At 41.0% G+C, this 10507-nt stretch overlaps 1 protein-coding gene across 1 annotated transcript; it reads left to right on the top strand.

Annotated features, from left to right (window-relative positions):
* Positions 1–590: 590 nt before the first annotated feature.
* sparcl1 (SPARC-like 1) lies at positions 591–7896 on the top strand. The gene is made up of 11 exons (XM_022213389.2): positions 591–734; positions 1768–1823; positions 1960–2025; positions 2124–3119; positions 3517–3625; positions 4333–4454; positions 4542–4662; positions 4754–4890; positions 6115–6263; positions 6796–6944; positions 7264–7896. The coding sequence occupies exons 2-11, from the start codon at positions 1770–1772 to the stop codon at positions 7290–7292; spliced, it is 1932 nt and encodes a 643-aa protein (XP_022069081.1). The 5' UTR covers positions 591–734; positions 1768–1769; the 3' UTR covers positions 7293–7896.
* Positions 7897–10507: the final 2611 nt, after the last annotated feature.

Below are 10507 nucleotides of genomic sequence, written 5' to 3'. Positions count from 1 at the left end.
TTTGTCCGACTTCTAATTGTAGCTGTTGTTAGTTTTCAGGAGTACAGACGGTGATGGAGGGACATCTAGTGGCCAGGATAATACATTGTGCCTGTACTAAAACTCTGTGGTCAGATTGGTTTGGATTGGTTTTTATTCTGCCATAAACAGCCTACAGTATAGCAGTTTTCAAATTTTCACTAACCAAAAGGGAAAAAAAAATAGCCAGAAAACTGGAATTTAACAGCAGGCCTAGACATGCTGGTAAATTAATGAACTTATTCCAATAATAAAACAGAATTTCTTTAAACTTGTCAAATGTTGTTTTTTTAAGTCTGGAGTGACCCTTTTTAGAGTTCTTGTGTTTTTTTGGAAAACACATGATTTGGTGCAGATTATGTTATTATGTATATATATGTATATTAGGTTGAAGTTCAGTGTGTGGGCTTTTCATTGTCTGTCTCTCTGTAGACCAAAGACCCTCCCAAAGTTAGCATTGGCAAAAAAAAAACAAAAAAAAACTGTGTGTGTGTGTCTCTCTCTCTCTCTCTCTCTGTGTGTGTGTGTGTGTGTGTGTGTGTGTGTGTGTGTGTGTGTGTGTGTGTGTGTGTGAGAGAGAGCACTCACAGCATGCCAGTTTGTGTGGACAGTGTGTGTGCTGTCTTGAATACAAAAGGACATCTTCACAGGTTCAACACAGGCACGTACTGGTGTTTGTGCGGGATTCTCATTTTTCTGGAAACTGCCAGCCTCAGGTAAAAATCCTAAATACCGAAACCTTTACACTGTTTTGCAATTCAATTTATTCATGAAACAGTAGAGGTATTTGTGCGTGGGACATGTTTTTTTTTAACTAATTACTTTGCAATGAAACTGTTGAGGGTTTGTCTGCAGCGGATGCTGGCTCGATTATGCTGCAGCCTCTTTTGGGAAAACTTAACTTTGTTGAACTTTTAAAAATGATTTTACAGTTATTTTTATACTTATCAAGAAAGGGTGACTGCTAAAATACTGCCTTTACTGTCATGTACCAATATAATGCACACGAAATGAAATTGTAAATGATGCTCACACAGCTGTGCTTAGTCTGTATTCTTACATACTTTTTGTAGCTATAAAATATCCTAATTTTTTAAAATCAAAATATGTGAGATAGATTTACAACTACCATGTAACAGGAGTGGTAGCTTATATAATTAAATCACCTCGTGTTTTTGCAATCCAAATTGTATTAATTATATATAAAGGTCAAAGAATTTTTGTGACTTCTTGCTTTTGGTGAGTTTTCATACGCACATCCCTCCTGCCTGCACCTATTTCAGGTTTACTGTGCTGAGCTTTTATTCCACTGGACAGATCCAGTAATGTCTGTTTTGTTTCTGTCCAGAGAGACAAAAAGTTTGTGGACTTAGTCAACTTTTTCCAGTCTGGTAGCTTCTGATGTTTACTTTAGCTCTGAATGTGACTTTTGAGAGCCCAGCGCATCTCAGAGGCCCGTAGCCGTGACAACGGTGGAGGCCCGTCCCACAGCTCCTCTTGTCATGAATGTGTTGGCAGCATACGGATGCATTCATCTGTCTCAGCTTTGAAAGATTTGCCAAGTTCTCATCTTTGTTGTGACCAGTTAGAAGTCAGAACATAATACACTGATTGTTCATGACTTGCTTTTTAACCTTTTGTTAACAAGGTTTCGCAGATATTCAGTTGCTGCACAATAATATGAGTTGCATTTCATCAGTGTCTGAACTGTTTTACCCTATGTTGAAAACATTAATTTCCATGTTACAGGTATGAGGGCCTGCTTGGTGTTCCTTTGCTTACTGGCAGCGACTCTTGCCCTGTCTGTGAGTAGCAAAGTTACTGCTTTTCTAAGTGAAATTTGTCATTAAGGTCTGTGGAAATGTGGAAGATGTAATGTGTTCTTTGTGTTGGCAATCACTGTACTTATGAATACCTGAAATGATTCCCCATTATGTTTAGGTAAAAAGTAAACCTCATGGAAAACATCACAGATTGCATAAGACTTTACACACAGCCAAGGAAAAGGTAGGGTGGCACATTGAATCATATTAAAATGTAGTTTTTAAAGAATGTCAGAACATATAACAGCCTTAAATGAACCTGCTTCCTCTCACTTTGTTCAGGATGTCATCACAGAGGAAGCCAATAAGCCTCAGATCTTGCCTACTTTAGTCACTTTTATGGCTGTCAGCCAGGAGCAGGAAGATGAGGAACTGAGTTCCGAAGACAACGCTAACGCTAACAAGGAGGACGAAGAGGTGACCGAAAAGAGAGAGAAAAGCACTGCGGTCCTGCTGAGTGAGGAGGAACTGGTAGACCTGCTGAGGAAAGAGGCAGAAGAAGAGGAAGAAGAAGCAGAAGAAGGAGAGCTGGAGGAAGAAGTGGAGGCTGACAAAGGCCAGGTGGAGTCTAGTGAGGCTGAGGAGATCACTGGTGAGAAAACTGAGGGGGAGGAGAAGAAGAAGATGGACAAGTTAGAGGAAGAGGTGAAGGAAGAGAGCGGGAAAGATGAAGAAGAGGAAGAGGTGGAGAAGATTCCCCTAGAGAAAGAGCAGAAAGAATCTACTGGCAAAATGGCTGACACAGAAGAGCAAGCGGCACTTCTGGATGAGGCAGATGGCAGCACAGAATCAGAGATCCCAGTCGATCTCGACTATGCTGCTGATAGTGGCCTTTTGCAGCCTCTGCAGATTGTACCTGCTGAAGTCAAAGCCCACAATGACACCCAGGCAAATTCAAAAGCAGATGTTAAAGAGAAGGAAGAACTGCCGAGCATTGCTGACGACTATGAACAAGAAATGCAAAACACCGAGGCAGCAGACAGCGAGGAAGCGTCTGATCAGGAAAAAGTCCCTCAGGAAGCAAAAGGCAGTGCAGAGCTTGAATCAAGGTCTCGGCTGTCTGAGAAGGAGGAAGAGAAGAGCAAGAATGACAGTGGAAGTCACACCAAGAGAAAGACGAGAAAGCAAAAGAAGAACCAGAGAGAAAAGAAGCATTCTGCACAGAGGGACGAAACACAAGCTGGGAAAGAGCAGAGCCAGCAGGATGCTCCGGAGTCTGATGGCAGCAACATCGACAACACAGTGCACAAGGCCAAGAGGAGAAGGGCAGGAAAATGGGTAATGCTCACATGAACTTCACATTTTAAGAACTTTTCCATTCTATTATTTTAGTTTTGCAGCCAACAGTTTCACTGATTTGATTCCCTCTAATCCAGCTTTAAATGGCGTGAGTGGACACCAAAATAAGACTAAAATATATGGCCAGAAACACACCTACAAATAAAATCTTGATGTTGTTCTGGATCTTCTGGATGTGTAAACTGGTAACTAAAGGTGTTAATATGTTTATGTTATAATCAGACGATTTTCACCGCCCCAAAGCTGCCAAAAAATATACAATTAGAGTTTTCATCAGGATAATTTGATGTTTATCTTTGCTGTGCTGCTGAAATCTGATCTTATAAGTCACTGAATAATTTCTATACATTTTTACATATCTTCTGTGCTTTTCCAGGGTCCTTTAGTAGGTATGAATCCAGTGCAGATAAGAGCGACAGTAGATTTGTACCCCAGGTCCAGACCCTCCGCTGATGAAGGCCTGCATCCCTCAGAGACCCCTGCTGGTTGGTGTTGATTGTTGATTGTTTATTGCTGAAAAGTTGGCATTTCTGTGTTGGTTCATACACCCATATATGCATGGGACAAGTTGAATATGTTAGGTTGGCTTCTGCTAAAGAAAAATGCAAGAGGATTATAAAATAACAAAAAGGATGCTTAGTAACATTGGTGATCCAAAGACAGATGGACAGTAGATGTTCATATTAACTTTTAGTCATTTCACTTGCGGATTTAAATGTTTTAAACTAGAAATGCAGTTAATGTAGGCTTATAAAATGTCATGGACTGATGTAGTTCTTCATGAAACTGTATCTTTCACATAATTAGTTCTTAGTTTTGTCGGATACTATGTCCTCCATAGTGTCTGGTCAGCAGCATTCTCCGTATAGCCACTAATGCACTATCCCAACAGTCCCACAGGGGAATCTGCTGACTGGATCATTTTGCTCAAACTTCCGCATGAATAGTGCCACTCCGCTTCACAGTCACTACCAAAACACAGCTCTGCAGGCTTAAGGAGTGAATAAGAGAGATCAAGTTGAATTTAATCACTGTACCAACTCTAATGACAGAGGAATGTGGAGGACGATGTGGAGCGGTTATAACACACTGGTGCCAACTGTCAGGAAAATATATGATTTATATCTCTGTTTTTAACAGCTAGATAATTTATAGGGCCAGAGATAATTTCAGTGTTTGCCTTTTCTTCTAGATCCATGTGACAGTTTCCGCTGCAAACGTGGGAAAACGTGTAAACTTGATGCAGACAATAAGCCAGGTTGTGTGTGTCAAGAGCCGTCACAGTGTCCTCCCAGCATGAATGAATTTGATCATGTGAGTCCACGCAATTTTTTTCATCGCTAGACTGGAAAATGTAGCTTCTGTTTGCATTAATGTTTCAACGTTTTTGTTTCTAATAAGGTTTGTGGGACAGACAACAAAACATATGACACCTCATGTGAACTTTTTGCCACTAAATGCAATCTGGAGGGCACTAAGAGAGGACACAGACTGCATCTGGACTACACTGGGGCATGCAAATGTAAGAATTTAGACTGTATAGGTTAAGCTTTTATAGGTTGGAGGGGGAAAAAAACAGGTGTTTGACCCTTCTTTTTCTTCTTCTTTGTCAGTGATACCTGCATGTGTGGACACTGAGCTGATCCAGTTTCCTCTGCGTATGAGGGATTGGCTGAAAAATGTGCTGCTGCAGCTGTATGAGCATGACTCCGTATCCCATGGCTTCCTCACTCCTAAACAGCGCTTTAGAGTAAGATACACCTCTGAAATTAAGAAGAAAATATATAGAAATCTACCAATTGATACAAAGCAAAGCTCCTCAGGCATCTGTGTCCAACTGAACTAACCACATTTAGGAAGAAGCTGTTGGAGAGTTAACCTTGTTGTCATTTTGTTCTGCATGTAGCACACTTTTAGAGAGATTACTATTCTATGTTTCAAACCTGCTGTGTAAGAGAAATGCATCAACCAAAGCCACTTTAAAAAAAAAAAATTGTGTACATATACTGTATCAAATGTGTCCATATGAGTGCATAATAAGCTAGAAAAGCACTCAGAGAGCACAGCACTCTGCCAAGGCTGTTCATTCCATCATATGGCATTGTCAGAAATGCAGTGTTTTTAAAAAATAAATGCAGAATTTGTTTATTAGTTATTGATGATCAGAAGTCACAGCAAGATATAATGCAACCATTTAATATAGATGTACCCACAAACAAAATGCCCTTGTGCTGAGCACATGTGTATGTTATGTATGGAATCGCGTGACCTAAATATGTAGTGGGCGGGAAGAATTGATGAGACTCAGAAACACCTCTACAATTTAATCAGTTGTTCCTTGTATCATTTCCGATGGAAAAATTCCACTAAGTAGTAGGAGTGCAATCATGTGATCATCAGCAGGCAGCTGATGTAGCGTTTACTTGTTGTCATGGTTACAGTGACACCATGCTACTATCTTGCAGTGATACAGAAATTGTTAACAAATCTGTGGATCACTGCCAAAATGTAATCACTTGGTCCTTGTGTCATTTCTGACCTTCCCTGAAAATTTAATTCAAATCTCTCACTCTGTTTTTGAGTAATGCTGCTAACAGACGAACAAACATACAGACAAACCAACGATAATCGTCTCATAACTCCGCCACATTTCTTGGAGGAGTAAATATGGGTAGAAATTATGCCTTCATAAATCTTAAAAATATGTTTGCTCCACGTTAAATTTCCTGCATTACTTAAAACAAATAGTTATTATTATTATTATTATTATGAGTTTATTTAAGAAGGGACCATGTACAATATTAAACATAAATGTTTCCATTTGATGCATTGTACCAGAGTTAGCTTTAAGCTATGTTTGTTGTTTGTTATCATTTAAGTGAGTTTGACAGATAGGCGAATAGACACGCCTGTGATAAAGAACAGTATGTTGTCAGTGCCAGTGCATCAAACTGTGGTCTTTTGTCCCCTTTAGGTAAAGAAAATCTTTGAGAGCGAGAGGCGCCTTCACGCTGGTGATCACTCTGTTGAGCTTCTCGCACAGGACTTTGAGAAAAACTACAACATGTACATCTACCCAGTACACTGGCAGTTTGCCCAGTTGGACCAGCATCCATCTGACAGGTACATTTCAACTGTTTCACCTTAATTTATGTTTTTTTTTTTTTTTTTTTTTTGCAGGGGTTGCTAATAAATTCAAAGCAATCACAGCAAAGTTAGCTTCCAGCTGTCTGTGTTTACTGAGACTAAGATCTAATTTGGTGCACTGGGTTTTGTAGCAATATGGGTTTTAGACACCAGTACTCTGGATTCTGATGACTTTTTAGCTGTTATCTGGATCAGCCCCCTATTAGAAAACCACATCATGAATTACAGTCTATTGCCTTTTTTATTGCACATGTGGGAGTTTACATATATTGCATGGGTAGCAGAGATTGTAGTAAAATAATAGACTACTAAATGACCCACTTATATTACCTCTAACACTCGTGGATAGGCTGTACTGCTACTAGTGATCAAGGTAAAACTTCATATTCCTGAACTTGGAAGCATTCTGTGTCACATCTAATCAAATGTATAAAAACTAATTCTGGTCCAGTGTCGCCCTCTACTCAGTCATGATGATCCAAATCTAATCTCTGCTTATTCTGTGCAGATTCTTGTCCCACTCAGAGTTGGCCCCACTCAGGGTTCCTCTGGTGCCGATGGAGCACTGCACCTCTCGCTTCTTCCAGGAGTGTGACGCCGACAAAGACAAGCAGGTTTCCTTTAAAGAGTGGACCACTTGCTTTGGTATCAATAATGGTGAGAACACCATCATGCCTTTAATTAAATCATACACTTTAGCTCTGAAATGTAACAACAAAGCCCTCATATTAGCAAGAAACTGTTCTACTATGTGAAATGTTATATTTAGAGAGATTACGAGCTGTAAATGTTGCTGTAAAAATATGTTTGAATATATTTCACAAGCAGCTCTAATTATTTTTGTTAACTGTTTTCCCTTTAACGAAATAGATAAAAGAAAAAAAGCTTTTTCTTCATTACTGAAAACACGTGCAACATGTGTAAAAATTTTAGTGATGATGTCCCCTTATATTCTCTTTAATCTTTTTCTCCACAGAGGATATGGATGTCAACCTGCTTTTCTGAGCTTTGTTTTGCACCATGTCAACCATACGAGCTCGTGGAAGCTGCTCCAGCATTCCAGCTTGAAACTGAAGCCTCCATGTACCAATTGGCTCTTTTTATTTTTATATTTTTTCAGGTCAAAATGTTAAAATACACCCTGGCAAAGGAACCCCTTTTACCTCCTGCTGTAAAGAACAGATGTTGGTAATCACGGCTGTTATTTTGTGTCAGGCTAAGCTTGGACATTTAAGTGGTTCATCGGTAATTTAGACTAAGCTGCTAGAAGTGTTTCTTTTTTAGGATATAAGTATGTTTAGCCAGTTTTATCCAGAATCTGCTTTCTGATGCATTCCAACCTGGGGGGAAAGTTTACAACAGCATATTAATAGAAAAGGCAGCATGCCGTGCTTTAAAAAAAAACTGTGGTTTGTCTGTTAGAGTGATTTAGTACAGAATTACTCTTTAAATTATAAAGGTTTAGTAGACCGTTTCAAATCCTTGTGTTATACTAGTAAATGTAAATCAGTAACTGTGTTGCTTAACTGAGAAACAAATGCTGTAAATGTTTGTCTTCTGATCTTATATATAGTTCTAATTAAAGTTTTATGGACAGTAAAAAAAAAGACAGGACATTTCAGTGCCATTTCTTGTTTTCCTGAAGTAAAGAATTAGCATCATATTGGTTGATCCCAGTGAACCCCAAAGACCCTGGGAAGCCCTTCTTTATGATATACAACATCATGTTTTATTCACTGATCAGTTTCTGTGTGTCTCTGTGACATGAATGGATGTCCTCTGCAACAATAGCTTTAAAATGCAAGTCACTGATACCTGGGTTTGGTTTGCCACTTAATCCTGAATAATGGCCCTCTGTAAGGCAACAAAGCAAAAAATAGCCTTCAGCTTGGTCACGATGATTACAGTAAGTCGTTGTTTTGAGATAAAGCATCGGACTCTGATTGGACCTTCCTGGGTGATCACTGAACCCGACGCTCTCTATATAAGTAAAGAAAGAAGCAGCTCTTCGCTTGTCGACCGTCTGCTTCCATTGAGACACAAACATGTTCTGCATACTGTGGGTTATCTTTCAGACCCTGGCTCTTGCGGTGGAGGGTGGTGTGTCTTCAGGGAGTGCTGAGGCCCTTGCCAAGGGGAGAGCGAATAACAATGGCGGAGCAGCAGCTGCCAACAACGCCAATGCTGGGGCTCAGAATGGGGCTCCGCTGAACGCTGAACCCATTTTGGCGCACTTAGTCCAACTCGGTGGGGCGTACTTTCTCCAGCCAGTCGGGAACCTTGGAGGCCAGGCTCCTCTACAGCCGCTAATCCCCATTGTAGCCCTCCAGCAAGGTGGGGCGATTCCTGTGGGGCAGGCAGGCGGAGCTAACCTGAATCTACAGGGGCAGGTGGCTCAGCAAGCCAGGGGTGGGCCGGTCACAGTGTTTGCAGTGCTGCCACAGAGAAATGCTGGAGGAGACCCTCAGCATGCCGTGTTGATGCCAGGCCAAGCCCAGCTGATCTCCATGGCCGGGTTGAATAACCAGCAGCAGCTGGGTGGTGCTGGTGGTGGTGGAAAGCCAGCTGGCAGAGTGAGGTTTCAGCGGTCAGTTGCAGCTCGCCTCAGGAGGACACAGCCTCCGGTGGTGAAGGTGATGGATGAAGAAGAGGAGGAAGAATGCTCTGGGATGGAGAAGGAGGAGAAGCCAGAGAAATGAGACCACACAGCTGTCACTAAAGTCTCACCATTCATTCCTGTATTTTGATTATGTACCCAAAGCTGTTAATGCTTCAGTTCTATAAATCACTGTCATCACAAGTGAAAGCCAATAAATGATTGAAATTTGAACTTCTGAGCTCTTGTTGCTTCTTTTATTTTGCTACGTAATCATCCGTAGTCCAAAAGTGTGCTTGACCAAAACACTGAATAAAATCAACCATCATCATGGGTGTGGCTCCTCTGATGGCTGTTATTTCCATGGAAGGGACTGGTCAAAATATACGCAAGCTTCTATTTAGAGTACACTGTTTGCATCTTATTGCAACATGGTGATTTGTGTTTCTAAATCTGAGAAACATCCTGAACCCGTCATTCCCATCATGTGCCGAATTCTTTGCGTAACTGATTCCTGTTGAATAAAATCTGCAATGCTACGAGAAAAAAAATAAATCTAACCTCAAAATGATATTTGCACGAGGAAATACCATTTGTCACAACATAAAACTGCAAACAGGAAGAAAATGTTTCTTAATTGGAACTGCATGACAGTATGTAATTAGTACAAAGCTCCAGACCAGACTAGGAGCAGGGTGTTTACCTGGTCTGCTGTGGGCTGCCCTGTCAGCAGCAGAAAAACCATTCCCAGACAGCCTCAGTATGTGACCAAATAACCAGCCAACCACACAGGGAATGGATGTAATGTGTCCAAGCATGCTGAGAAAATGTGCTGAGGTTACATGACACTCTGAATCTGTTGCTGTCTATCAGGAGCATTTGAGGATTTTACAAATTAAAAGATGTGAGAGCTGCAGCATGTTCTTTAGGGCTGAGATGGCAAAATGGTAAGAGAAATTTAAATTGAGACAATTATAAGCACATCACAAATTATGGTTTGGCCTTCAGTCATGCCTGAGGCAAGCGTTTTAAGTTTGTATTGCTGAATTATAAATCTGCACTCTAGAGCGGCATGGCTCGGTGGGTAGAGTGGCCGTCTTGCAACCGGTGTGTTGCCGGTTCGATCCTCGGCCCATTGTGCTTATGCCGAGGTGTCCCTGAGCAAGACACCTAACCCCTAATTCCTCCTGGTGGGTCATGGTTAGGGCCTTGCATGGCAGCTTCTGCCATCTGTGTGTGAATGTGACGTAACATGTAAAGCACTCTGGGTACCTTGCAGGTATAGTAAAGCACTATATAAATACAGACCATTTATAGAGATGACAAGATTTCATTAAATATTAGCTTGGCTGAAGTTTCTCACTACTTAAATGTTTCAAGGACGCACACGTTTTTCATGATTTGATCCATAAAAGCACTTGAGAGTGATGTCACTTGTTTGCCTCCCATGACCACAACCCTCAACTCTTAAATGACTCTTTCTGGTTTTAAGTCAGTAGCGTCCAGAAACCTCCAGAGACCCCAACAAGACACTGAATCATTCTGTTATTTTTTGCGGTCGCTCAGCTGTGTGGAGAACAATGTCAGAGGTTGAACGGGGTCAAGAGTCTTTGAAACCAGAAAG

This window comes from Acanthochromis polyacanthus, chromosome 3 (assembly GCF_021347895.1).
Source record: "Acanthochromis polyacanthus isolate Apoly-LR-REF ecotype Palm Island chromosome 3, KAUST_Apoly_ChrSc, whole genome shotgun sequence".
In the NCBI taxonomy this organism is placed as follows: Eukaryota; Metazoa; Chordata; class Actinopteri; family Pomacentridae; genus Acanthochromis; species Acanthochromis polyacanthus.
Note: the sequence above shows the minus strand (reverse complement) of the source record. Positions and strands in the feature narration are given on the sequence as shown.

Bases quoted from the DNA above. Each gene is read 5' to 3' on its own strand.
- sparcl1 (XM_022213389.2), top strand. From the start codon at position 1,770: ATGAGGGCCTGCTTGGTGTTCCTTTGCTTACTGGCAGCGACTCTTGCC. The intron at 3,120-3,516 runs GTAATGCTCACA...GTGCTTTTCCAG, and splicing joins GGAGAAGGGCAGGAAAATGG to GGTCCTTTAGTAGGTATGAA. The intron at 4,455-4,541 runs GTGAGTCCACGC...GTTTCTAATAAG, and splicing joins GCATGAATGAATTTGATCAT to GTTTGTGGGACAGACAACAA.